Source organism: Dreissena polymorpha, chromosome 4, assembly GCF_020536995.1.
Source record: "Dreissena polymorpha isolate Duluth1 chromosome 4, UMN_Dpol_1.0, whole genome shotgun sequence".
NCBI lineage: Eukaryota > Metazoa > Mollusca > Bivalvia > Myida > Dreissenidae > Dreissena > Dreissena polymorpha.
In genome coordinates this window covers 11660194-11685400 of record NC_068358.1, presented here as the reverse complement: position 1 = coordinate 11685400, position 25207 = coordinate 11660194, and the positions used below count along the sequence as shown (strand labels likewise).

The 25207-nt window shown below is 37.3% G+C and overlaps 3 protein-coding genes across 3 annotated transcripts in view; all 3 read right to left on the bottom strand.

Moving 5' to 3' along the window:
- LOC127879037 (uncharacterized) overlaps positions 1-1806 on the bottom strand; it is a 10227-nt gene extending 8421 nt beyond the window's left edge. The window contains exons 1-3 of the mRNA XM_052425629.1: positions 1513-1806; positions 681-968; positions 228-347 (exon numbers count right to left, since the gene is read on the bottom strand). Of these exons, the coding sequence (XP_052281589.1) occupies positions 228-347; positions 681-968; positions 1513-1717 (613 nt within the window). The 5' untranslated portion in view covers positions 1718-1806. The remainder of the gene's footprint in view (positions 1-227; positions 348-680; positions 969-1512) is intronic.
- The window catches only part of LOC127879036 (uncharacterized), a 465202-nt gene that overhangs the window by 55465 nt on the left and 384530 nt on the right, over positions 1-25207 (bottom strand). The window lies entirely within an intron of this gene.
- Positions 1-25207, bottom strand: part of LOC127879042 (uncharacterized) — a 484339-nt gene that overhangs the window by 256825 nt on the left and 202307 nt on the right. The window lies entirely within an intron of this gene.

The following is a 25207-nucleotide window of genomic DNA, read 5'->3' as shown; positions in this document are numbered from 1 at the left end:
TCCTTCTCCTCCTCCTACTACTATTACAATTACAACTTTTTGTACAACTACTTTTACTACTTATTCTGCAACACTAGGAATACGTTTTACTTTTCTATTCCTTACGCTCATATCCTTGATGAAAGTAAAGCAAGCGCTCATGAAATAGCCATTGCATACATGGGTAGTGATGATAAGTCATCACATCGTAAATACCCCAACGCATTGTATCATATAAGAGTACTCACCTTCCGCTTGCTTGGTGGAGGCGGCTGCGGGAGGCGTTGTTGTAGTACCAGCGGGTGCAGCGGTGCTGGTTGCCGCTGTGGATACGACCGGAAGCGACGTGGACATGCTCGTTGACGGCGCTGTGAAAATTTTACGTGTAGTCTTGTTGAGCATAACCTATATTGTATATGCTTGACTTTTCTATGCAATAGTTCCACTCGACACTCATTTTAATAAACTGTATATTACTATTACATGTTTTCATAATAAGCAGCCAGGTTATGGTTTCAAGCGTTGAAGCTGTAGAAGGAGGAGGGTTCAGCCGTTATTTTAATTCGTAAAATAAATTTAGAAAACCATACGTGAGTTTTTAAGTTGTTTTTTATGTCAGTACGTAAATTACGTCTACGAAAATTCGTCTATGCCTACTGACAATGTATTGACGGTGTGTGCTTTAATCTAATGCGTAGTACCTGTTGTTGTTGTAGATGGAGTTGTCAATGTTGTGGTAGCAGTTGTTGTTGTTGTTGATGTTGTCACCGTTGTTGTTGTTGTGGGGATTGGGGTAGTGGTCGTTGTTGTTGTAGATGTCGTTGTTGTCAAGCCATCAGATTTCACGGTGAATTTGAAACCTCTGAAGTTGTTTGTTGCATCGGACTTAAAGATCAGGTATGCGTTACTTCCGGTCGTTTTGAATGACGGTCGCGCGGATGTCGGGTAGCAGCAAAACTCAACTATAAGTGGCGCGGAGGAGTTGATACCTAAAGGCAAGGGATAACTTCGGATACACAAAAAGGAATGTATGAAACTTTCTTAATTTTTTTTTCTTGTTTTATACTGGGGTTCTTTATTTCTGACATGTTAATCCCAGTGCAAGGAAGGCAATTTAACTGCCATGTCAAAATAATATTGCTAGCCAGGCATAATACGAAAGTCCACGTAAGGATATTTAAAATCGTCACCAGATGATTTAACAAGAACTTAGTTAACAACAAGTCGATTTGGAAGGCGTTGCGGCAGTGATTATCTTTTGCCGACTGGACAGGCAACACGAGTGTCTGAGTGGTTACGAACTCACGAGGGTTAATGTCAAAAGCACTACAGATCTGGAACAATTTATGGATTCTGTGTTTTTCTATATTTTTAAAATTGAAAACAAAGCGTTCAAATACACATAACAGCAATAATAATTGTTCGACCATTATCACGTGATGTGTAAATGTGAGATTTGACACGAGATACGCGCGTAACCAGTCAAAATCGCTGTGCGTAGGTTTCACAGGTAACCGCTATGTGAGGAAATACCGTCGTATATCTGAAGTTTGTCATAAAGGCAAGCGCCATTCTTATCGCTTTCCATCTCACAGTCGACCACCGTTATCAGCAGAGTGTGGTTCTCGTAGAGCGACAACGCATGGTAGTCGTAGGTCGTGTTCCTGAATAATATTGGAAAGTGGTTAGGGATGTGGGTGAAGGCATGGTAGTCGTGGGTCGTGTTCCTGAATAACATTGGAAAGTGGTTAGAGATGTGGATGAAGGCATGCTAGTCGTGGGTCGTGTTCCTGAATAACATTGGAAAGTGGTTAGGGATGTGGGTGAAGGCATGGTAGTCGTGTCTCTGAATAACATTTGACAGTGGTTAGGTTTGTGGGTGAAGGCATGGTAGTCGTGGGTCGTGTTTCTAAATAACATTGGGAAGTGGTTAGGGATGTGGGTGAAAGCATGGTAGTCGTGGGTCGTGTCCCTGAATAACATTGGAAAGTGGTTAGGGATGTGGGTGAAGGCATGGTAGTCGTGAGTCGTGTTCCGGAATAACGTTGGAAAGTGGTTTGGTATGTGGGTGAAGGCATGGTAGTCGTGGGTCGTGTTCCTGAATAACATTGGAAAGTAACCTCTTTCCAATGGATGTGGGTGAAGTCAAGGTAGTCGTGAGTCGTGTTCCTGAATAACGTTGGAAACTGGTTAGGGGTGTGGGTGAAGGCATGGTAGTCGTGGGTCGTGTTCCTGAATAACATTGGAAAGTAACCACTTTCCAATGGATGTGGGTGAAGGCAAGGTAGTCGTGAGTCGTGTTCCTGAATAACGTTGGAAACTGGTTAGGGATGTGGGTGAAGGCATGGTAGTCGTGGGTCGTGTTCCTAAATAACATTGGAAAGTGGTTAGCTATGTGGGTGAAGGCATGGTAGTCGTGGGTCGTGTTCCTGAATAACACTGGAAAGTGGTTAGGTATGTGGTTGAAGGCATGGTAGTCGTGGGTCGTGTTCCTGAATAACATTGGAAAGTTACCACTTTCTAATGGATGTGGGTGAAGACAAGGTAGTCGTGAGTCGTGTTCCTTAATAACGTTGGAAACTGGTTAGGGATGTGGTTGACGGCATGGTAGTCGTTGGTCGTGGTCCAGAATAACGTTGAAAAGTGGTTAGGGATGTGGGTGAAGGCATGGTAGTAGTGGGTCGTGTTCCTGAATAACATTGGAAAGTGCTGATGGATGTGGGTGAAGGCATGGTAGTCGTGGTTCGTGTCCCTGAATAACATCGGAAAGTGGTTATGGATGTGGGTGAAGGCATTATAGTCGTGGGTCGTGTCCCTGAATACCATTGGAAAGTGGTTAGGGATGTGGGTGAAGGCATGGTAGTCATGAGTCGTGTCCCTGAATAACATTGGAAAGTGGTTAGGGATGTGGGTGAAGGCATGGTAGTCGTGGGTCGTGTCCCTGAATAACATTGGAAAGTGGATAGGGATGTGGCTGAAGGCAAGGTAGTCGTGGGTCGTGTCCCTGAGTACCACTGGAAAGTGGTTAGGGATGTGGGTGAAGGCATGGTTGTCGTGGTCGTGTTCCTGAATAACAGTTGACAGTGGTTAGGGATGTGGGTGAAGGCATGGTAGTTGTAGGTCATGTTCCTGAATAACATTGAAAGTGGTTAGGGATGTGGGTGAAGGCATGGTAGTCGTGGGTCGTGTTCCTGAATAACATTGGAAAGTGGTTAGGTATGTGGGTGAAGGCATGGTAGTCGTGAGTCGTGTTCCTGAATAACATTGGAAAGTGGTCAGGGATGTGCGTGTACGCAAGGTAGTCGTAGGTCGTGTCCCTGAATAATATTGGACAGTGGTGATGGATGTGGGTGAAGGAAAGGTAGTCGTGAGTCCTGTCTCTGGATAACAAATGGCAGTTCAGGGATGTGCGTGTACTCATGGTAGTCGTGAGACCTTTTCCTGATTTACAGTGGACAGCGGTAAGTCATGTTGGTGAACGCAAGGTAGTCGTGGGGCGTGTCCCTGAACAACAGTTGACAGTGGTTAGGGATGTGCGTGTACGCAAGGTAGTCGTGGGTCCTGTTCCTGAATTACAGTGGACAGTGGTTAGGGAAGTGTATGTACGCAAGGTTATGGTAGTCAGGCGTTATGTCCCTGAATTACATTGGATAGTGGTTAGGGATGTGGGTGAAGGCAAGGTAGTCGTGGTCCTGTTCATGGATAACATTCGAAAGTGATAAGGAATGTGCGTGTACGCAAGGTTATGGTAGTCGTTGGTCTTGTTCCTGAATAACAGTGGACTGTGGTTGGTGATGGTCGCGTACGCCAACTAGTTGTAAGTCGTGTTCATGTGTAACAGTGAACAGTCATAAGTGCTCGATGGGCGTGTACGCCACCTACCCGTAAGGCATCTGCCTGGGTACCAGTGGATTGTGCATTGTTACAGTGCTCGATGTGCCTGTACGTTATAAAACATGTGCCAAGGCGTTTAAAGATTGTCTCTGTAATGGAATTGTATAACACGAACCAGTAGAATTCTTTAATGTACCAACGTGTTGTTAGTCCTTCTGCTTTGCGGCAAAACATTCGGTAATGAATAATGCTAGTTCAAAGAAATAACAACATTTATTTTTAAATATCACAACATCATAAATCTGTCAGAGTCTTATATTGAATTTAACATATTGTTGTTGTATTTTCTCCTGATGAAGGTCTTTGACCGAAACGTTGAGTAAATTGATTTTGAAAAAGAATGAAGTTGTTTCTCTGTTTTCTATAATTATTCACCGGACATGTTGTCTTTGACATGCGAAAATGGGTTTTATGTCATTTTCGGCCAGCATTGGTCCAGTACTGTCTTCACATCCTGGTCAGAAGCTACCCTGTCCGCTAATGAGACCACGGAATCTTACGTGACTTTATAGCGGACAGCGGAGCTCCTGACCCGACTGCGCGATTGCCCGCACATGGCACACAAATCATTTTCGCTTGACGCGCATCTTTCTTGTTCGTAAAGTATAATAATACAATCTATTAATACTACAGTCATAAAATATTTAACGAAAACCGATTATTTGAAAATATTTTTGTTTTGCGGTTAGGAAGGTGACTATATTACAGATTATACTATTTTGTTTGCAATTATGGTAACAATCGAACACAATGTAGATTGCTCACTCTGCGTAGCGTCCGCCCCATCCTGGAGAATTCAACGGCACTCCTTCGTAAGTTGCACTCACTGTCTCGTTGTAGTCTGAAAGAAAATACGACAAGCGGTTCGTTATTGTTCCGATGTTATAATAGCCATGGTGTTTTAACCCATTTATGTCTAGTGGACTCTGCCATTCTTGTAAATTGGATCAATTTATTTCCAAAATTAGGGATGTCTAGTATATTTATTTCTATATTTAGAATATTTCTTACAGAAATTCTTTTAAGCAAACAGCGCAGACCCCGATGAGACGCCGCATCATGCGGCGTCTCATCTGGGTCTACGCTGTTTGCCAAGGCCTTTTTTTCTAGACGCTAGGCATAAATGGGTTAAAGTCAGGTCGGTTAACCGATTGGCGTCTTGCGAAAATGGTTCTTATCGCATATGTTTGTGTAGCTCTAGACCATCCTGTGCAGTACCGTGCCCGCTATAAAGTCACGCAAGTATTCGCGGTGTCATAAGCGGACAGCGTTGTCCACGACCAGTCGGCGCGAATGCCATGCTGGTCTTGGGCTACGCTTGACACATATGGCATGAGACCGATTTTTGAATGACATGGGTCAACTAGTGAGTCCAATTTGCAACTTGCCCTAAAATCAAAGGCGAGCTGTTATGGCAGTTTTATGAGAACTGTATTTTATACATTTACATAAATGTATACTATTTTATACTGACACTAAAATGTTCTTTAATTTCTATAAATATTGTTTGGGCGTGGTATCAATTTAAAGGTGAAATGCAATTAAAACTGCAGTGGATATATTTATATCGTGCTAATTATGTATATATGCATTTGTTTAGAATGCATAGGGCATGAAAACAGTTTCAATACAAACCATATACGACAGTAAAATAAACGTCAACTTAACATTTCAAATTAGCTTACAATAAAATGCACACATTTTTTGTTTGGCAATAAAAACAATTAGCCCGTTTTAAATTGATAAATGACATATGGAAATGTATCGGTGCACTCGATAAAAACCAACTACCGGTATATACACACTTGCGATGGATAAATACAAAAAAGGATACATATCTTACAAAATGCAATATTTGAACTAAGAATAACAATGGTTTATCTCGGTTAGTGTTCCTATGTACCTCTTCTCAAATAGCATCGCTTTGTTAATCGCATGCTATTTGTAGTATGGGGTGATATATTATTTAATTCCATTTGTGCACATCAATAAAGTGACTAAGAAAGCTTCTTTCAACGCTCGGGTCGTTAACGACTTATACAGTATTAACATAAATTAATCAATCTGTCATCGATAAGCAAATAAGGGTATATTATTTAAATGATAGTATAAATAAACATAGAAAATTAACGTCTGTTTCTACAAATATAGACTATTTATTCAACATTCTATATGTTTATGCATCATGTTTGAAGGTTTTGACTAGATTTTAGCAAGTTCATTTAGGTACTGATATCGATTTCTTTCACCAAGATTAAGATATTTATTCATTTTCTCATAGCCATTAGGTTTGGACGTCCTCTGTCATTAATTATGTGGTATACAAGGTTTAACTTGTAAACGGACCTTTTAACCACTAAATGCCTGGTTAGAGACAGAGAAATAATATGATTATAAAAATACTTTTTTTTTATTTTGAAAGATATTTTGCAAATATGTTTAACTTTATATTCGGCCTTGTTCCCCTTCATTCCGTGCTTCATCTCCACAGACGCCAATTAATTATTATTTTCGTTCAAACAAATACTCATAAACTTCGATAGGGTCTATGAGCTTTGTTAACAACATCCGGTTGCAAGCCGTGGCCTATTCTCGGAATGCACCATAAGAGTTATTTTTAGAATCATCTGTGCAGTGTCGTGGAGATAATATGCGTGACTATGGTGGAATGTAACTATATGCTCGCTTGCATCCAGTATTCGATGAAATATAATGGCGAATGAAATAATGCCTCACTTTCGTGACGCACTCACGCTACATGACGCTATACTTGCCGAGGACGAGAGGAAGCAGCTGCAGTAACAAGGCGGCGCTTCTCACTTCCGGTTCCATTGCTCAGCGCGGCGAGGTTTTCTGCGGAACACAATATACCGGTACGTTACCATCATCTTCTTATACATATTGCTTGTGTTTTATCACAACCATGTTAACGTTTAGTGCAAGGAGTTGCCTTTTGTCTGTTTGATGTTTTCAAGAAAAACGCGTTCTAATGTTTACTTATTGTAAAGCTACAAACAAATCAAACGTTTTATAAATGTGGCTTAAATGCAAATGAGCATTGGAAATCTGTAAGTTATTAGTTAAGGATACTGATTTATGAAAAATCGTGTCTAATCGTACTTTGAAGCACTTTGAACACCATTTTTGTTTCAGCGGATGAATTCACCATGCGACAAATGGCACCTTTTTAGTCTCACATTCAGAATTGTTTTTCCGTGGAAGAATGGACCATATAAGAAATAGCATCTTGTTGCTCTTAAATGCTTCATCAAAATATCAATTCTTGAAAATGTTTCTTTTGACAAATGGCATCTTGTTAAGCCCAATTTGTTTTAGCGAATTATATATTTTTTCTATGGAAAGAGTATCATACGCCATAATCCAATTGTTTTGTCCTCTCCTTTTTGATACTTTGATCGATCAAAAAAAAAAGGAATCACTTGTCTTTTGTCTTCATTCTACATAATAAAATAATTTCTTTCTTAGAGCCGGAGTTGCCATTCGTAATGTGTGTGTGTGTGTGTGTATTTTTGTTAAATAAGACAGCCATCAAAGCATGAATACATTTTTAGTAATTAAGAATCAATAAGCATCCTATATACGAATGTTTGCAATATTCATAGTATAAACAACACACCAGGCTTTAATTATATTAATGCATGTATATTTGAACCTCGTTTTAGGAAAACTGGCCTACATGCATCATCGATAAGTGTCGTCTCAGATAGGCCTGGGCAGTCCGCATGGGCTTTTCACGGACGATACTTTACGCTTTTGAGGTGTTTTGCGTTGATAGAAAGTCTCACCGTAACGCAAATGCAGTTAAATCGAAAAGTATCGTCTCAAAGTAAGCTGTGCTAATCCACACATAAAGCATTCTTCATACATGTTGTATTTATTTTCTTTACATAACGAAATAATATACTGCCCAGCATCATCGAATGACCATACTAAGTAGTTAAACTTGATTAATTACTCTGAAGAAACAACATGGCATACAAACATACTTCACAGGCACAGCATATGCACGGTCTTCTATATATTACGAATCGATGGTGATGAAGATCTTTCTATGCCTCTGTGTCGAAATAACAATTCGTAAGCAGCCCTTGAAAAGCTGCAAAATATCAACCTCAAAACAGAACAATTAAATTTTTAAGTTTAATACAAGGTAAGAGTCAATATTTTTAGATTATCATAATTATTTACGTTTTATTTGCACGTATTTTTTTATTATCCTTAATCAATACCGAGAATACAAACTTATTTTCATCCCCAATGTATTTACAGTAGACGAAAGAGTGATTTTAACCAAGGGGTCAGGCGTAGTGTAAGATTCTATATATAGCAGAAGACCATCGAATAATATTAAGTTAATAAAACATATAATTTCCAAACACGTTCACGCATATCAATGGGCATTATTGAGTTAAACCAATAGTCGATGGTCTGAGGTGTTGGTTGACCATTGGCTTATTAGCGAACAGGCGCCTTACTTACCGGTTAGATTGATTTACATGTGTTCAATAATGCATAGCAACCGATAGCAAACGCTTATTGTATGGTCAACACCATATTTGTCGGCTGAACAAATTTATGTAATTTAATTGTATATAAAGAGAGTTTCCATGATCCATATATATCACTTGATATTATTATAAGTGTTTGTTCTTGTTTATATATATATATATATATATATATATATATATATATAAACACACAAGAACAAACACTTTTAATTATATCAAGTGTAACATGCTTCTCAACATAATAACTGATTAGTCGCTATATGTAAGTCGAGTTCTAAGGGTGAATAACAGTCCCATATAACATATACAATCGACGTAAACATATGATAAAAGAAACATTTTCAACGCGATTCAATGAACGGAATCGATTGAGACAGAAATCCGTCTCTTACAACAATAGCATGCGATCATGAGTTGATGTGGCGTAGAGCTTACTTCAAACCCACACGGCGTGTTTGCATTGTGATGGCATTGAGGGTAGCAAAGTTTATAAACATGTTTATCGACTTTTAAATTGGAATTATTAATCAAACCATGCTTTGTTTGTATTCTTTGTTGTATTCAAATATTTCATTAACGAATGTGTGTGGATTTATTCATCGTAGATAAAAATTACCTTAATCCAATATCGACAGAACGCAGAGACTACCTCAACATAGATAATAGTTAACGCATATTGGCCGGTGAATGCATTCAACCCTACTACATACGAGAAAAAACAAATAGGGTAAGCCAATTGTTATTGTAACAACGACTAACTGAAGTATCCCATTTATACGGTAACTTAATTAACAAAATAGTTGACGGTATTATTATTAAACATTAATACGCGCTAAATGTTGTTATTGTCATATGTAGCCAAGCAGCTTAATCGAACCATAACACTTGTCAATGTAGTGTTGGCATATCACAAACACAGCTATATTGAGAATATATAAAGAACAAGCTCTATGTAGACTTGATATGTCACAAAAAGGTTCAATGTAGACTTGGTATGTCACAAAAAGTTTATATGGAGACTTGGTGTGTCACGAACAAGCTTGCTCCATGTAGACTTGGTATGTCACAAACAAGCTCCATGTAGACTTGGTATGTCACAAACAAGCTTCATGTAGATTTGGTATGTCACAAACAAGCTCTATGCTATGTATTGTTGGTACATCACAACAAAACTGTTTGTTACGTAATCTTGGTACATCACAGCCAATGTCTATGCAGACTTTGGTATTTCACAACCCATAGCCTCGTGTAGTTTTGGTACATCACATCCAATGTCAATGCAGATACTGGTATATTACAACCAACTTTCATGAAGAAGTGAAATATCATAACCAAGGTCCATATAGACATGATTTATCACAACCAAGCATTATGAAGACAACCGAAGTCTGTATACACTGGGTGTTCTCGAGTAATGTTATCGTGCGGTTTAAATCACCAACTGATATATTCCATTCGGTTTGTGTGAACGCAAATTAAAGTTTGGATGAGAATGACGACTATAATATATGAAAGTCGCCGTGTATCAACCCGCATTAAATAAACTGTAAGTCGAATTTTTAGCAAACAAGCATTGCATACTGTGATATCGAAAACTTGCACACATGAATATCTTTCTTAAGCTGTTGTTTAATCGCTTTGACACTGAATACAAGTATATTAATCTTATAATATAATAATAATAAAATCAACAACAACAACAACAACAACAACAACAACAACAATAATAATAATAATAATAATAATAATAATAATAATAATAATAATAATAATAATAATAATAATAGTAATAATCATAACAATGATGATGATGATGATGATGATGATGATATTGATGATGATGATTATGAGGATAATAATAATAATAATAATAATAATAATAATAATAATAAAATAAAAAAATAAAAATAAAAATAATACTAATAATAATACATTATTATTATAATCATTATAACTATATCATTTATTAATTATGCATCGTGCTCAATATCAGTTTTAGGGACTTGTTCGCATTTCTGCGTGGTGAATGCTAACGTGCCTTTGATTGTTTTGGATTCGACTCCACGACAGGCATATTTGTTTGAAATTATATTTTTTATTGTTATTATACTGATTTAAAAATATTCATAATATTATAGTTTTTTCTTAAAATCATTAAATGACATTTTAAGAAATAATACGTTAATCTGTCATCAAGTCGCTATAAATTTTCCGCCATTTACATGAAACTATCACATGTTTTACATGAACAATCACTTAAAAACCAGTTACGATTCAACTGTTAAATCCTACATGTACAACGCCAAATAAACGCAATCCGGTTGTTTCTTTCGCATAGCGTACAGTCACAACCATTTTACAGTTTTTATTTTGCCATGTTTTGGCAAGACAAATCAACAGAAGTATAAACCCGAAATAACTATTGGAACGTGCCTCATAATCGCTATTTATTGCTACTTAGTATTCCTATCATCAGATGTGTAAACTTGCATGTGTGCAAGTTGGAGCTCTTGGCTAATCGCACTCGACACCTTGCCACGGCGGCTATCAATTTGTGTCCACAAACTCCGGTCGTCAAACCACCGTTTATTGCTGCAACGAAAAGCTCTTAAAATACCGAAATCCAGTAGCTATTTTTAGTTGGCTAACACGTATCCCTCTCTGCAGCGATGGGGTATTGAGGCCTTGGTTGGTCAGAAATTGGTGCGATGTGTACTAACTTTTCAACAGCAAATAACTAAACGTCCCGCAAGTGAATTTGTTATTTTTTGTATGACATAAACAACAAAACAAGACGACGCAAAAGTTTGATAATTGTTCATACCTATAAATCATTTTAAAACTCAAAATGAACGTGGTTTTTACGACATAGCCTCTAATTAAGATTTTTGCAAAATATTAATGCTGGGTTTATTTATTATTAAGCATCTTGATTTGACTATTCTATTTAAAACATAAATTATTTTCGCAATACATCATGCACTTGATTGCATTTTTAATTTAATTCTTATCGTTTCATCTATAGCCCCGATTCAAAAGTCAATATTTTCCCCCAAAACGCTAAACAAACCGAAAAAATACTCATAAATATTATAAGCACACAAAGTAAGTTAACCCTTAACGTTTTGTTACAGTAGCAGAACTATTTATGAACGTTTAATATCAGTTAACATACATTAATGCTCAAATCCGTATACTTAACTTGTTTTTATACAATTTGTATTTTCCCGAAAAAAACATTATGTTTTGAACGGATAATCTAACACTTAAGCAAGTTGACATTAACAGCTTTTTCTTTAATAATTCATCTTCATTCAACACGCTGTTAAGCTTGTATATATTTATCAAAACATGTATTTTTATACACGTGTTTATGCTGATATATTTACAAGAATATTACTTACAAATTTGATTCTCTTTATCCGGTCTCACTTCCAAGCTTTCGTAGACTGAACAGTAATGACAGCACAAAGCACGTGACTACGTGATACATTGCTATTGGTCCATTGATTTGTCGGTGGACTGATACGGAAATATTCGATCTCTTATTAATGGCTTTGAACTTTTATTTATTGCAAAACACACTATAATACCTCAAACAAAGGTGCTGATAGATTTCTATATTTCTCTCACAAGAGTTTAACCGAACACATATATACACATCCGGCATTTCTATACAGTTAACAAATGGTTAATTTCAACCAACGTAATTACTTTGTTTCCGCTGGTAACACTTATATTTGTTTTAATTTCTCGATATTTCGCTTATCTTTGTTCTGTTAATGGTTCGATGAACTATATTCCATATAGGAGTGTATGGAAAAAGCAGATTTTTGCAGATTAACTGATGGCTGGTTATACAACATCTGCAAACCATGAGTTTGAATGGGTGCATTTGATGTTTAATTTATTACACAATACGTTGGGACGAGAAACGAGACACGCAAGTACACACGCAAGCACGTACACAAACTTTAAGTCAGAGAAATCGCAGCAATGAATATCATGCTTACCGATTAATTTAACTCTTTGCATGCTGGGAAATTTGTCGTCTGCTAAAATGTCGTCTACTGAATTTCTAAAATTAGCATTTTCTTCGATTTTTTCAAAGAATATTATCAGAATAGCAAACAGTTTGGATCCTGATGAGACGCCACGTTCTGTGGCGTGATGAGACGCCACGTTCTGTGGCGTCTCATCTGGATCCAAACTGTTTGCAAAGGCCTTCAAAATTCGGTTCCCGAACTGAAAGGGTTAAAACTTTGCGTGTCAAAATAACAACTTATAACATGTGCACGGTTGGTCGTGTTTAATTAATTTAATTAATGCGCTCTCAATGAACAGGGACAATAATGCGTACGTATTTATATCGCTAAGAGCAAGTGGTGGGCACCTTGTTCAGATTAGGTCCGAAACCTAGTTCGCTACATGTCGGGAACATGTTTAGCTACAAGTCACGTGTTTCACTTCCATACGGGTGCATGGGTAACCACAAGTCGGGTACCTGGTTAAATACAATTCGATTACCTGGTTTAATACAGGTCGGATACCTTGTTTATTATAAGTCGGGAAACTGGTTCATTAAAAGTCGTTTAGATGGCTCAAAACATGACGTATACATAAATCAATAAAAGAAGTGTACCTTGTTCACTACACGTGTTGTACATTTTTCACTACAAGTCGGGTATATTGTTCTATACAAGTCGTGTACATGGTTCACTACAAGTCGTGTACATGTTTCACTACAGATCGTGTACATGGTTCACTACAAGTCGTGTCCATGGTTCACTACATGTCGTGTGCATGGTTAACTACAAGTAATGTACGTGTTTCACTACAAGTCGGGTACATGGCTCACTACAAGTCGTGTAGATGGTTAACTACAAGTCATGTACGTGGTTCACTACAAGTCGGGTACATGGTTCGCTACAAGTCATGTACATGGTTCACTACAAGTCGTGAACGTGGTTAACTACAAGTCAGGTACACGGTTCACTACAAGTAATGTACATGGTTCACTACAAGTAATGTACATGGTTCACTACAAGTAATGTACATGGTTCACTACATGTCGTTTGCATGCTTCACTACAAGTGGTGTACGTGTTTCACTTCAAGTCGTGCACATGGTTCACTACAAATCGTGTACATAGTTCACTACAAGTCGGGTTCATGGTTCACATAAGTAATGTACGTGGTTCACTATAAGTCGGGTACATGTTTCTCTACAATTCGTGTATATGGTTCACTACAAGTAATGTACGTAGTTCATTACAAGTCGGGTGCATGGTTAGCTACAAGTCGTGTATATGGTTTATTACAAGTAGCGTACATGGTTTACCGCACGTCGTTTGCATAATTCACTACAAGTCGGGTACATGGCTCACTACAAGTCGTGTAGATGGTTAACTACAAGTCTCGTACATGGTTCACTGCAAGTCGCGTACGTGGTTCACTACAAGTCGTGTACATGGTTCACTACAAGTCTGGAACATGGTTCACTACAAGTCGGGTACGTGGTTCACTACAAGTCGTGTACATGGTTCACTACAAGTCGTGTTCATGGTTCACTACATGTCGTGTGCATGGTTAACTACAAGTAATGTACGTGTTTCACTACAAGTCGGGTACATGGTTCACTACAAGTCGTGTACGTGGTTCACTACAAGTCGTGTTCATGGTTCACTACATGTCGTGTGCATGGTTAACTACAAGTAATGTACGTGTTTCACTACAAGTCGGGTACATGGTTCACTACAAGTCGTGTACATGGTTCACTACAAGTCATGTACGTGGTTCATTACAAGTCACGTACATGGTTCACTACAAGTCGTGTTCATGGTTTACTACATGTCGTGTGCATGGTTAACTACAAGTAATGTACGTGTTTCACTACAAGTCGGGTACATGGTTCACTACAAGTCGTGTACATGGTTCACTACAAGTCATGTACGTGGTTCACTACAAGTCGTGTACATGGTTCACAACAAGTCGTGTACGTGGTTCACCACAAGTCAGGTCAACGATATACTACATGTTATGTACATGGTTAACTACAAGTAATAAACATGGTTCACTACATGTAATGTACATGGTTCACTACAAGCAATGTACATGGTTCACTACATGTAGTGTGCATGGTTCACTACAAGTCGTGTACGTGGTTCACTGCAAGTCATGTACGTGGTTCACTACAAGTCGGGTGCATGGTTAGCTACAAGTCGTATATATGGTTTATTACTAGTAGCGTACATGGTTCACTGCAAGTCGTTAGCATAATTCACTACAAGTCGTGTACATGGTTAACTACAAGTCGTGTACATGGTTCACTACAAGTCTGGTACATGGTTCACTACAAGTCGTGTACATGGTTCACTACAAGTCATATACGTGGTTTACCACAAGTCGTTTACATGGTTCACTACAAGTCGTGTACATGGTTAACTACAAGTCGTGTACATGTTTCACTACAATAATGTACGTGGTTCACTACAAGGCGGGTACATGGTTCACTACCAGTCATAAACGTGGTTCACTACAAGTCGGGTACATGGTTCGCTACAAGGCGTGTATATGGTTAATTACAAGTAGCATACATGGTTCACTACAAGTCGTGTGCATGGTTCGCTACAAGTCGTGCATATACTTCATTACAAGTAGCATACATGGTTCACTATAAGTCGTGTACATGGTTCACTACAAGTCGTGTACGTGGTTCGCAACAAGTCGGGTACATGGTTCACTACAAGTCATGTATGTGGTTCACTTCAAGTCGAATAATTTGTTCACTACATGTCGCGTGCATGGTTCGCTACAATTTGTGTACATGGGTAGCGACAAGTCGTCTGGTAAATATTTCACTAAAAGTGTTGTTCATAGTTCACTACAAGTCTGATTTCTGATTCACTAGAATATGTGTAAAACGTTCACTTCAAGTCGTTTACATGGTTCACTACAAGTAGTGATTATTGATGAACTACATGTCGTGTAGTCTGTCAACTACAAGACAAATCGGAGTTTGGGGTTCAAAATGAACTTTGGTCAGGATTCCTTAATCAGACTCCAAGTAAGAATTCAGAGTCAGTTCAACATTCATATCATTGCTCAAAGGGAATCGCTCGCAGATTTTAGTATTTTTAAAAGTGTAGTTAAATGACGTTTTTCACAAAACTGTAATAGTTTGACTAGATTTATATTTTTTATAATAACGAGAAGAAAAGTTAAAATAAATTGATGCCTTCCCTTTGCGCTAAGTTAACTGTTATGTCGGCAATACACGTTTTTGTATAGTATTTTGTATAGTTTTTGTTAAGTATCAATGCAATGCGTTTCAGACAATTTATTATTTTCTGATTGTTATTGGTGATTATCAATAAACTAAGATATATTAATTATTTTTTTATCAGCCAGGAGTGATAATTTGCTTGTTTGAATATAATGTACAAATGAGTTGTTTGATTCTACGACCTGTTTTAATTGCTATTTGGCCAGTCTTTGAAAGAGTCCAATCAACATGGAATATAAAGTTATACATCTACACGTCCTTAGATTTACCACACTATGACATGTTATAATTTGAAGCTTTATAACTAGAATATTGATTATAAGCATAATTGTTCATTTCCAAAGTGAACACAAAACCCAACTGTTTTTGTCTGTTTCATGTATATAATCGCGTATGACCATCTTTCCGTTCACGGATTACTTTTTCAACTATATGTGCATGATTTTTAAGTCGTAACTAAGATGTATTTCTGCTATATAGAATGGTACGATTTGGACTTAATCCTAAACATGCACGAACTACCTCACGCGAATGCTATTGATTCATTATCAGCTCAAATGATTCAACCCACGTCAATAAATAATTTAATATTTAATTGAATCCGTATTGTATTACTGATCCTTAAATGGCAACACAGAATGAGAGGTGGCACTCGGCTGATAAGGATAAAAATTGCGAGTGCGTTGCACAAATGCACTCTTTGACATTAACAATGTGTTATATTGTTTTATTATTTGAGAGAAATAAAACCCGCATTGTTATCTCGGACTAAATTGATTTAATAAAAGCAAAACAAACACGCTTGATCATATAATCAAATATTAGCATATACGTTTAACTAAATTTAATTTCTCAAGAACGCAATTAACAAAATGAGATATTTAACACCCGGACAAATGTTAAGGAAATTCAATTTGTCATCCAACAAATTAAATTAAGTGGATCGTAACATGTTAGACAGTTTTTTTAATCTCCATGATGTTTCATTAAAATAATAATTCTTCACAATTCCCATATTTAACATCACCAGCAGCTTCTGCAACATCATAAGCAGTCTCGTAAAATATGTTACAATTCATTTCATAAGTTTTCATGTTTGGAAAGAATGCAAACTCAGAACAAATGTGCATTTGTCTGTATATAAAAGTATATCAACAATAAAATCCTTCCAGTTCTGAGACAATTTTCGGTTTGAAAAAAATGCTGTCATTTAATGAAAATGAGCGCTTTTGCGAAAATATTATTTATAGTTATGGTAAACACTTACAAATCTCAGAGAAAATTGAAAGAAACGGTTTAGTATTATTTTCAATAACATTAATAATTGCACAGTCTATGATCAGTGACGGCAGGGATTTAGGCTTACGAAATAGTGACAATGTTTCTTTCTTTTAACGATCTAGTAATTAACCAAGGGTCATCACACGCCCGTCACACTAAATGAGCATTCTGATGCGTTTTAACGGCGACCCAGGTCTCGTACCTAGGAGTGCAAAGGACGTCGTGGGACGGTCTTGAGAACGTCAGAATACGGCGACCAAACGCTGGGCAAAACGGAATAGATGGCAACATAACAGCCATTACTATAATAAGACTTAAAGGAAACGCCGAAATTATGCGTTATTAAGACGTCTTGGCGAGAGAACATAAAGCTCATCCTAAGAAAACCACAAACGCAGCGATAACGCGGTAGACACACAAAGTACTTGAACAGTCTTACTAGAGACGCTTTGAATTGATGATACGAAAACAATAGGTCTAAAGACAACCGGTCCTCAGAGGCGACCCTACTGCGTTCCCGATATGTCAATGAGGTTCTGATTACGACCCTGTCGCGTTCTTTGTCGTGATGCAGTCATATAGTAAACGCTATGGTCTCATTGGAGTCGTAGAAGACACGCCAAACCGTAGTGTGTATGACCTGGCATTGACGAAGATCGCCGGTTGAACGCCGAGATATCGATATAAAAACCCAGTGAACACGATTTGGACGTTATTTGAACGCCGCGTACAAGCGCACAAACAGACATAAGGACCCAGGCGCGATGATTGACAGCAGGTGGCTTTCTTACAGAGATACACACGTTGGAGTTCTTACCACGACTAATGTCGTTTTCCAAATTGTGTCTGTGTTTTTCGAAGCAAGGTCGCTGGTCCGATGTGATGAGGTATTACTTCATTTTTTTTAACTTAAAGGGCAAATAATGCTATATTGCACAACTACGAATAGAAATTATACGCATGTCACGTCAGACTGTTCGTTCGGCCATTCCTCAAACATGCAATGCGAAGCCCAAGTCTCCCCATTGCCGGTAGAGCGCCATTCCATCCCGGTTGCTAACGCCGGTCGACCGGTGAGGACCGGGATGATTCGTATATTTTTTTTTAACGCGGTCACACTATTTCCCGGTGCCGCCCAGGTTGAAGCCGGTCAACAACCCGACAGAGTCCCGGTCAGGTGGAGCCCCGGCGAGCCGGCAGCGTTCCGGCAGAGCCCGGGTATACCGTTACTCCACCGGCACTCACCGGGGCTATACCGGCATCAGACCCCGGCAGAGCTACAGCAAAGCCCCGGTTAAAGCCCGGTCGTCGCCGGTAATGCCCAGGCGGAGCCCCGGTGAATGCCGGTGGCGTCCCGGCTGAGCGCCGGTTAACTGATGTACCGTAGCTATACCGAGACACTGCCGGCATTCACCGGGGCTCCAGCGGGGAAACACCGGCGACAACCGAGTTGTTGCCGTAGCTCTGCCTGGGTCTGTTTGGGCCCCGGTGGAGCTATGGTGCCGTCCCGGTTGTTCCCGATGCCGTCCTGGTTGTTGCCGGTGCCGCGCCGGTCGCTGCCGTCCTTCTCGGTGACTCCCGGTTCATTAATGTATTAAACATTTTAATACTTTCCCGATGGAGCCCCGGTTGTTCCCGGTCGTCCCCGGTTCATCCCGGTCGTCCCAGGTGGAGCCCCGGTTCATCCTGGTAGAGCCCCGGTTCATCCCGGTAGATCCCGGATCACGCAACGGGGCCCCAGCGGTATCATAGACTGGGCCTTAATATATAATATAATAAGTTGTGCGCGTCTTCGTTTAATGAGCATCAGGAATAAAACCGCAAATTGAAAGCGAACGCAATTAAATCGGATTTAAACATCTGAACACCGATTGATGAATCGCTGCAGTAGTGTGAATAAGTGTTGAAATGGTCATTTGAATATTGTCGACAATTTAAATATCCATTAAAAGCAATAATACATGCACGAACGAAATCGCAAGGCTTTAAACATAATGCTATACAGTTAGTAAAGTACATGTATTCAATAAAGCCTGAAGTATTGATTTAAGAAAATAAAGTAATAAAATAAAATATTTTACGTTTACATGAAATGTACAGTTAGAATATAAGGCGACAATAAACATAAAGAGTGTAGACGAATTGCAGTATTGCCAAAAATCGTCTGCTGATCCAGAGTGCTATGGTTGCAGACTACTGAGATAAACTTTGCGAAGGCAGGTTACACTCAACTTAAAAATAGACGACTTATTTTTAAAAAAAAGGAAAAAAAAGGTGTGAACTTTGATTAGTAGAACAGAACAGAACATAATAGTTTATTTTGACGTAAGCATATACATTTCATGGTCAATGACAGACATATATCTAATGACAACACGTGTTTGAAGTAAATACAGAACATACCCGGTACATCATTTCGAGACAGATCAATTTAAATAGACATGAAATAAACATGTTTTAGTAAAACGTAGAGGAAGTGAATACTTAGTGACCACATAATGTTAAACGCAGTTTAAAATTGCTAACATAACATAATTACATTATTCTCCCGTAATAACTCTATGTTTTCGGACACTCTAAGTTTTCGGACACCCCCTTTTTTGGCAAAAATAATTATTTTTCGTGACTCTTTATTTTCGGACACACGAGTTTTCGTCCGTTATTTATGTCTCTAAGTTTTCGGACAGTATATTTTACAGCGCTATTTTACCAAATTTCTAGCCTTTTTCGATATCTAATGATACTTCGATCATGGGGTTTTACAACCAGATTAACATCATAAATCATTGCGGGTGCATGCCTGAGGGCAATGGACCATTACATTTGCGTTATTGGGTAAATAACCTTGTAAACCGGTATAAAACAATGGTTTCGCCCGATAGCATAAGCGTTATGACAATTACCAGGGGTAGTGCCAATTAACAGTTCAATTATCTATCCCAATAGTACTACTCCTTCTCAGTAAAATAACTGTGACAAATACTAAATGTTTCAAATTGTGATGCACCCTATTACAAGTTTTACATACAATGGCAGGTGTTACACAACAACTATCGGAAATGAACAAACAAAGAATTCATAGTTTGCATATTTTATTGCGTTAATTACAGGTTCATACAAGCGTGTATCGGTACATCACATGCTCATTTTTGAACTCGTTGGTCAAAGTGCAACCTTGAAGTAACTTTCTGTCAAATAAATTAAGCATTTACAATTATTTAAAATGCAGTGCAAACATGTATAACTGTAATTTATACTATACGGCATGGTATTTTACAAGCGCGTGCTATTACCGGTAGTCGTTGATACAATTGACGCTATTTTCGGACACTTCCATTTTCGACTCTAAGTTTTCGGACACCTGTATTTTGTTAATATTTTTCGTATCTAAGTTTTCGGACACGAAAAAAATTAATTATTTTTAAGTGTCCGAAAACATAGAGTAATTACGGTACCGGTATTTTCTTTATGAAAAGTGGAATTATTTGATACTGCATATTTATGACATTAGATAGCGGTTTAAAGCACATATTTTAATGTATAAAATTTCAAGAAATATTTAACGATCCCGACATTATTGACTGTCTACAAGAGCAATCGACGGACTTCGGAATATAGCAATAAAGAATGTGTTGACTTTTTTACATTAAAAGACATTTACAGAAGTAACAATGAACGCGCCCAAAGTTTTCCGCTTTAGTAAATCATCAAACCTCGCCTTTGTGGTTTAAAATGGATGATACGTATGCGTTAAATAAATTAAACATGATATTTATGTGCATGTTAAAGGCCTTTGTTACGTTGAACAAAGAATGCATTGCTTTTAGCCCTTTGCCATATAGGGTATTTACTGCGGGCACAAATGATTCAGCGCTTTACATGAAAATCCCAATATAAGTAAAATTGTTCACAATTAAGTGTCGAGTTCCTTCTAATATATCATATAAAATACCCTTTTTATTTCGTAAATAAACCAGCTTAGAATGCTCTTAAAGAAAAAGTTATGGTTAAGGGGGTCCCTATGTGCACAATGAAATTTGGCTTGTTATATTGTCGAAGGTTCGTTATTACATACGGATTGTGATAAGTATATTGTTACCTAAACCTTTTTTCGTGTATAGTTGACGCATAAACACGGTTTAACTAACTCATTAATTCATTGGTGGAAACCAATGAGATCTCTGTAGCCGTTTATTATTTTTATTTTGAATTTTCTTTACAGACAATTTACAAAGAAAAACTAACTATTAAATTATAACAATTCAAACGGGTGAAATGTTGTTGTTTTTTGTAACTTGATCAGCGCTTTTACGTTCAATCGCCGATGATGCAGTGATATTTTCACACGATCAATACATGACAATTTATATCAGTTTGTATAGTTTCTTAACGATTTCATCTGATGGTTTCCGTTCATGTTGAGTGTAACTCGTGGCCCCTAAACACAGCTTTTTGACTGTCTTTCATTTTAACATCCGAAGCATGAGAAATAAGAAAAATTAAATACGCGACAAATTTGTTTATTGTACTTTACTAGCCAGAAAATTGTTTATTGGCGTCGCACTGGAGTGCGGTGACTAGTATGTAATGCGTTTTTTTTCGCTTATGGGAGGAGAAATTATTTTACGGATCACTGTATATATTTTTGTTTTAAGAATATCTTGTATAGTGGTGATTTTTTGTGTAAATCAGTGTAAAATAAGTACTGCATTTGTGCATATTACATTTATTACAACATTTATTGCCAATAATGCAAAGCTAATTGTTTTAATTAATAACTGATCACAGGGGAAATATCCTAGGAATGGGCAAATACACGAAACTTTCTGCTTTTGTATAAAAACAAAACATAATCAAAACATATTTATTTTGTGGATTTTCTAACAATAGCGCAGACTTTTGCTGTTCGAGTTTTGGTTAAAGCGTATTTTCTTCAATTTTACAAGACGACAGCGATTACACGGTTTATTGCTTTATTGATAACCGTTACACAATAGTCACTTATTAAGGCAGTAGGTGTCTAGTGAGATCGGGAATAGTCGGTCGATATCGGCATATTCGGAAAGCGTTTCGACTATAAGAGATATCTACGGTTAAGTCCGGAAATTATACTAAATGCACGAAATAAATTTGTATTTTGTATTTAAGAGTTAAATTTGCTTATCTCTTTAAGATTGAATAACTATACAATACAAATATAAGTTAAATTAATTCGTTTCATAAAATATTTGTGTTCATGACGTCACGGTTGTTGACATTTCCTTAGCAAAATGAAAGTGCGAAATAAAAGCAAGCGATTTGCAAATTCGAAAAAGAAGCAAACACCGATCGACAACGTTGTGTTCGATAACAATTGTTCATTTACCGAGCTCTGCGATGGCGATTTGTGTGAAAATAACTCACGTAAAAGCTATTCGCATTTGCTAAATGGCGTGAAAAGAGTAAGCAGAAGTGGGGGGGGGGGGAGGGGGGATGGAAGAAGATTGATTGACTCGTTGAGCTGGAGGTTTCACTAAACAAATTACAGTATGGTCAGTTTTGTAATCGGTTTCCCATTCCTTTGACAATATATAACATTGTTGGCGAACTACAAAATGGCCTCAGTGGTTATTTGTACGTTGTTTGTGAAAACCCTGACTCTAGAGAAGTCAACCGTGTTGCTTATGGAAAACAGCACCATCTCAAGATCTGGGGAATGCCATGCTTTGACGTTAATACAAAGCTTGAAACAGGTATGCATGTCTTCATTTTTCAACCTGCCATTTCTATCAATGTTTAATCATTGTACAATTGCCATTGATCTTTGGACTTCTTACACATTTTCAGAACCCTTAAAATTCCAAGTGTCATTCCTAGTGAATATTTGTTTATTGTGTAATATATAAGGAAACATTCCGGTGTCCATCATATTCAGTTTTCAAATTTAGTTTCGTATTTGTGTTGTTAAATCCAATTGATTGCTCATTCATGTTATTGGCGTCGCTCTGGAGAGCGGCGACTAGTATGTAATGCATTTTTTCGCTTATGGGAGGAGAAGTTATTTTACGGATCAATGTATATATTTTTGTTTTAAGAATATCTTGCATAGTGGGGATTTTTTTTGTGCAAATTAGTGTAAATAAGTACTGCATTTGTGCCTATTACATTTGTTACAACATTTATTGCCAATAATGCAATTGTTTTAATTAATAACTGATCTACAACTGATCACAGGGGAAAGATCACAGGACTGGGCAAATACGCGAAACTTTCTGGTTTTGTATAAAAACGAAACATAATCAAAATATATTTATTTTGTGGTTTTTCTAATTTTCTTATTTAGTGGAGAATCAATGTAGTACGATATTTGACGACCTATCGCGCAAGCAAGTTTATTGGAAGGCGTAGTGGTACGAACACGTACAACGAATTAGTTTATTAATAGACATCTTATAACGATCGCTATACACAACTTCACCAAATAGCAGTACATAAATGATGTCAGCCGGAATAGCTCTCAACCTAACTTATAATACTGTATTTCAACATCCAATCATATTGCAAGAATCATAGTGTCAAACTATGTTTCAAACTATGATTTGACCAATGAGAACTCTCCTTTTATCCAGCTGATTCCATTCACATTACTATTCCGCCATCTTGAAATCAGCTTGCTGGTCATAATCACGAAATTGTCATCTTTGTAAAACATTATTTACACATTTGCTAATTATAATTATTTAGTTAATTATATTGTGAATTCAACACAGTCTATATAGGTAAGTGAGTTTGAGCTGCATTTCTGCATTAGATTTGCGATATTTACTCAACTTGGACTCGTTATTTTTCTGTCAATTATTTTCAATAAATGCGTTTTCAATACATTAATCCATGTGGTATGTTAAGAATATGAAAGCATTAGGTCAAAGGTTTCCTTAGTTTACTTAATTTTGTATAGATTGTTTAGCATTATAGTGGTTGTTGTCCTGTTTTAAAACCACTTCCGCCTAAACGTAAACAATAGCAAAGCCATTCAATTATTGCTGATGAAAAAAAACAACATGTTTAATGCATGCACATTTATACTCGCATAGGTAATCATGTCCAATAGTTACATTTATATATATATTGATTGTATTTCGTCATTGATCCGTTATGATGCCAGACAGTAATTGTTTTTTATATTGTGTTTCACTGTTCCTTTTCATGGTGAAGATGCATATTGGTGGGCTCTCTGACACAATGCTGCCTCCAGGTTTTTTTTTTTGCCCGATTTTATGGCCGAAATTCGGCTATGTTCCCAATCCCAAAAAGTATACTTTTTTCCCAAAATGTGGCAAAAAATTCCCAATTTCCAAAAAAAAAAAAAATTTTTTTTTTTTTTTTTTTAGAAAGAAGTGTCTTATGCGTATTTTATCTCAATTTTGATTCAATTACATCTAACAAAGTATTTTATGATTTTGTTCTTTTAATTTTAATGATTATAAAGTGTTATATCAAATTTAGTATTTCCCTAATTAGTGGACTTTTCGTGTGGAAAAAAGGCTAATTTTCCCAATTTCATGAAAATGCCGATAAAATTCCCAATTCCAATGCCATGGGCTATCTTCCCAAAAAGTGGGAAAAAAACCCTGGCCTCTCTGATAAGTTTTAATAAATTTATTTCATGATAAATGTATTCATTTAATCATTGGGATGCTTAAAGCAGGGTTTAACATTCATGTCAAATTTTAGGGGTCCCTAGGACCCTAGTTAATAATTTTTAGGTGTCCTGTCAATACAAATGGGGGTCCCAATATAACTTGAGTTACAAGCAGTGAAAATATGCTAAATATGCTGGCTGTGTCAAAGTCAATAAGTTAAAAGTATAGTAATAGATTATTAGCGTAAACAATAGCCGAGATTTAACACACACCTATAAAAGTAAAGATAGTATTTATTTTTTATAGTTTAATCTTGCTTGCCAGATAATAAGCTATCGTAATCTCAGTAAGCTTTTCTTTCATTGTGACATAAATAGCTCACATTTAAGGAATGTAATCTCAATTCATGACTTTGCACCTATAAACAGCAGGTGCTTAATAACTCAATTGGTCGATAAATCATCAAGCGAGACAACTCGTACATCCTTCTAGAAAATTGCTTACTGCAGATGTCTTTCAGAGCGTCTTGATATTACAAGAACGAATACGTCAAAATGAGTGTGCGTCCCATGGGACGCAAATTAACAAATATGACGGGTCCACTCCTGACTGGCATTT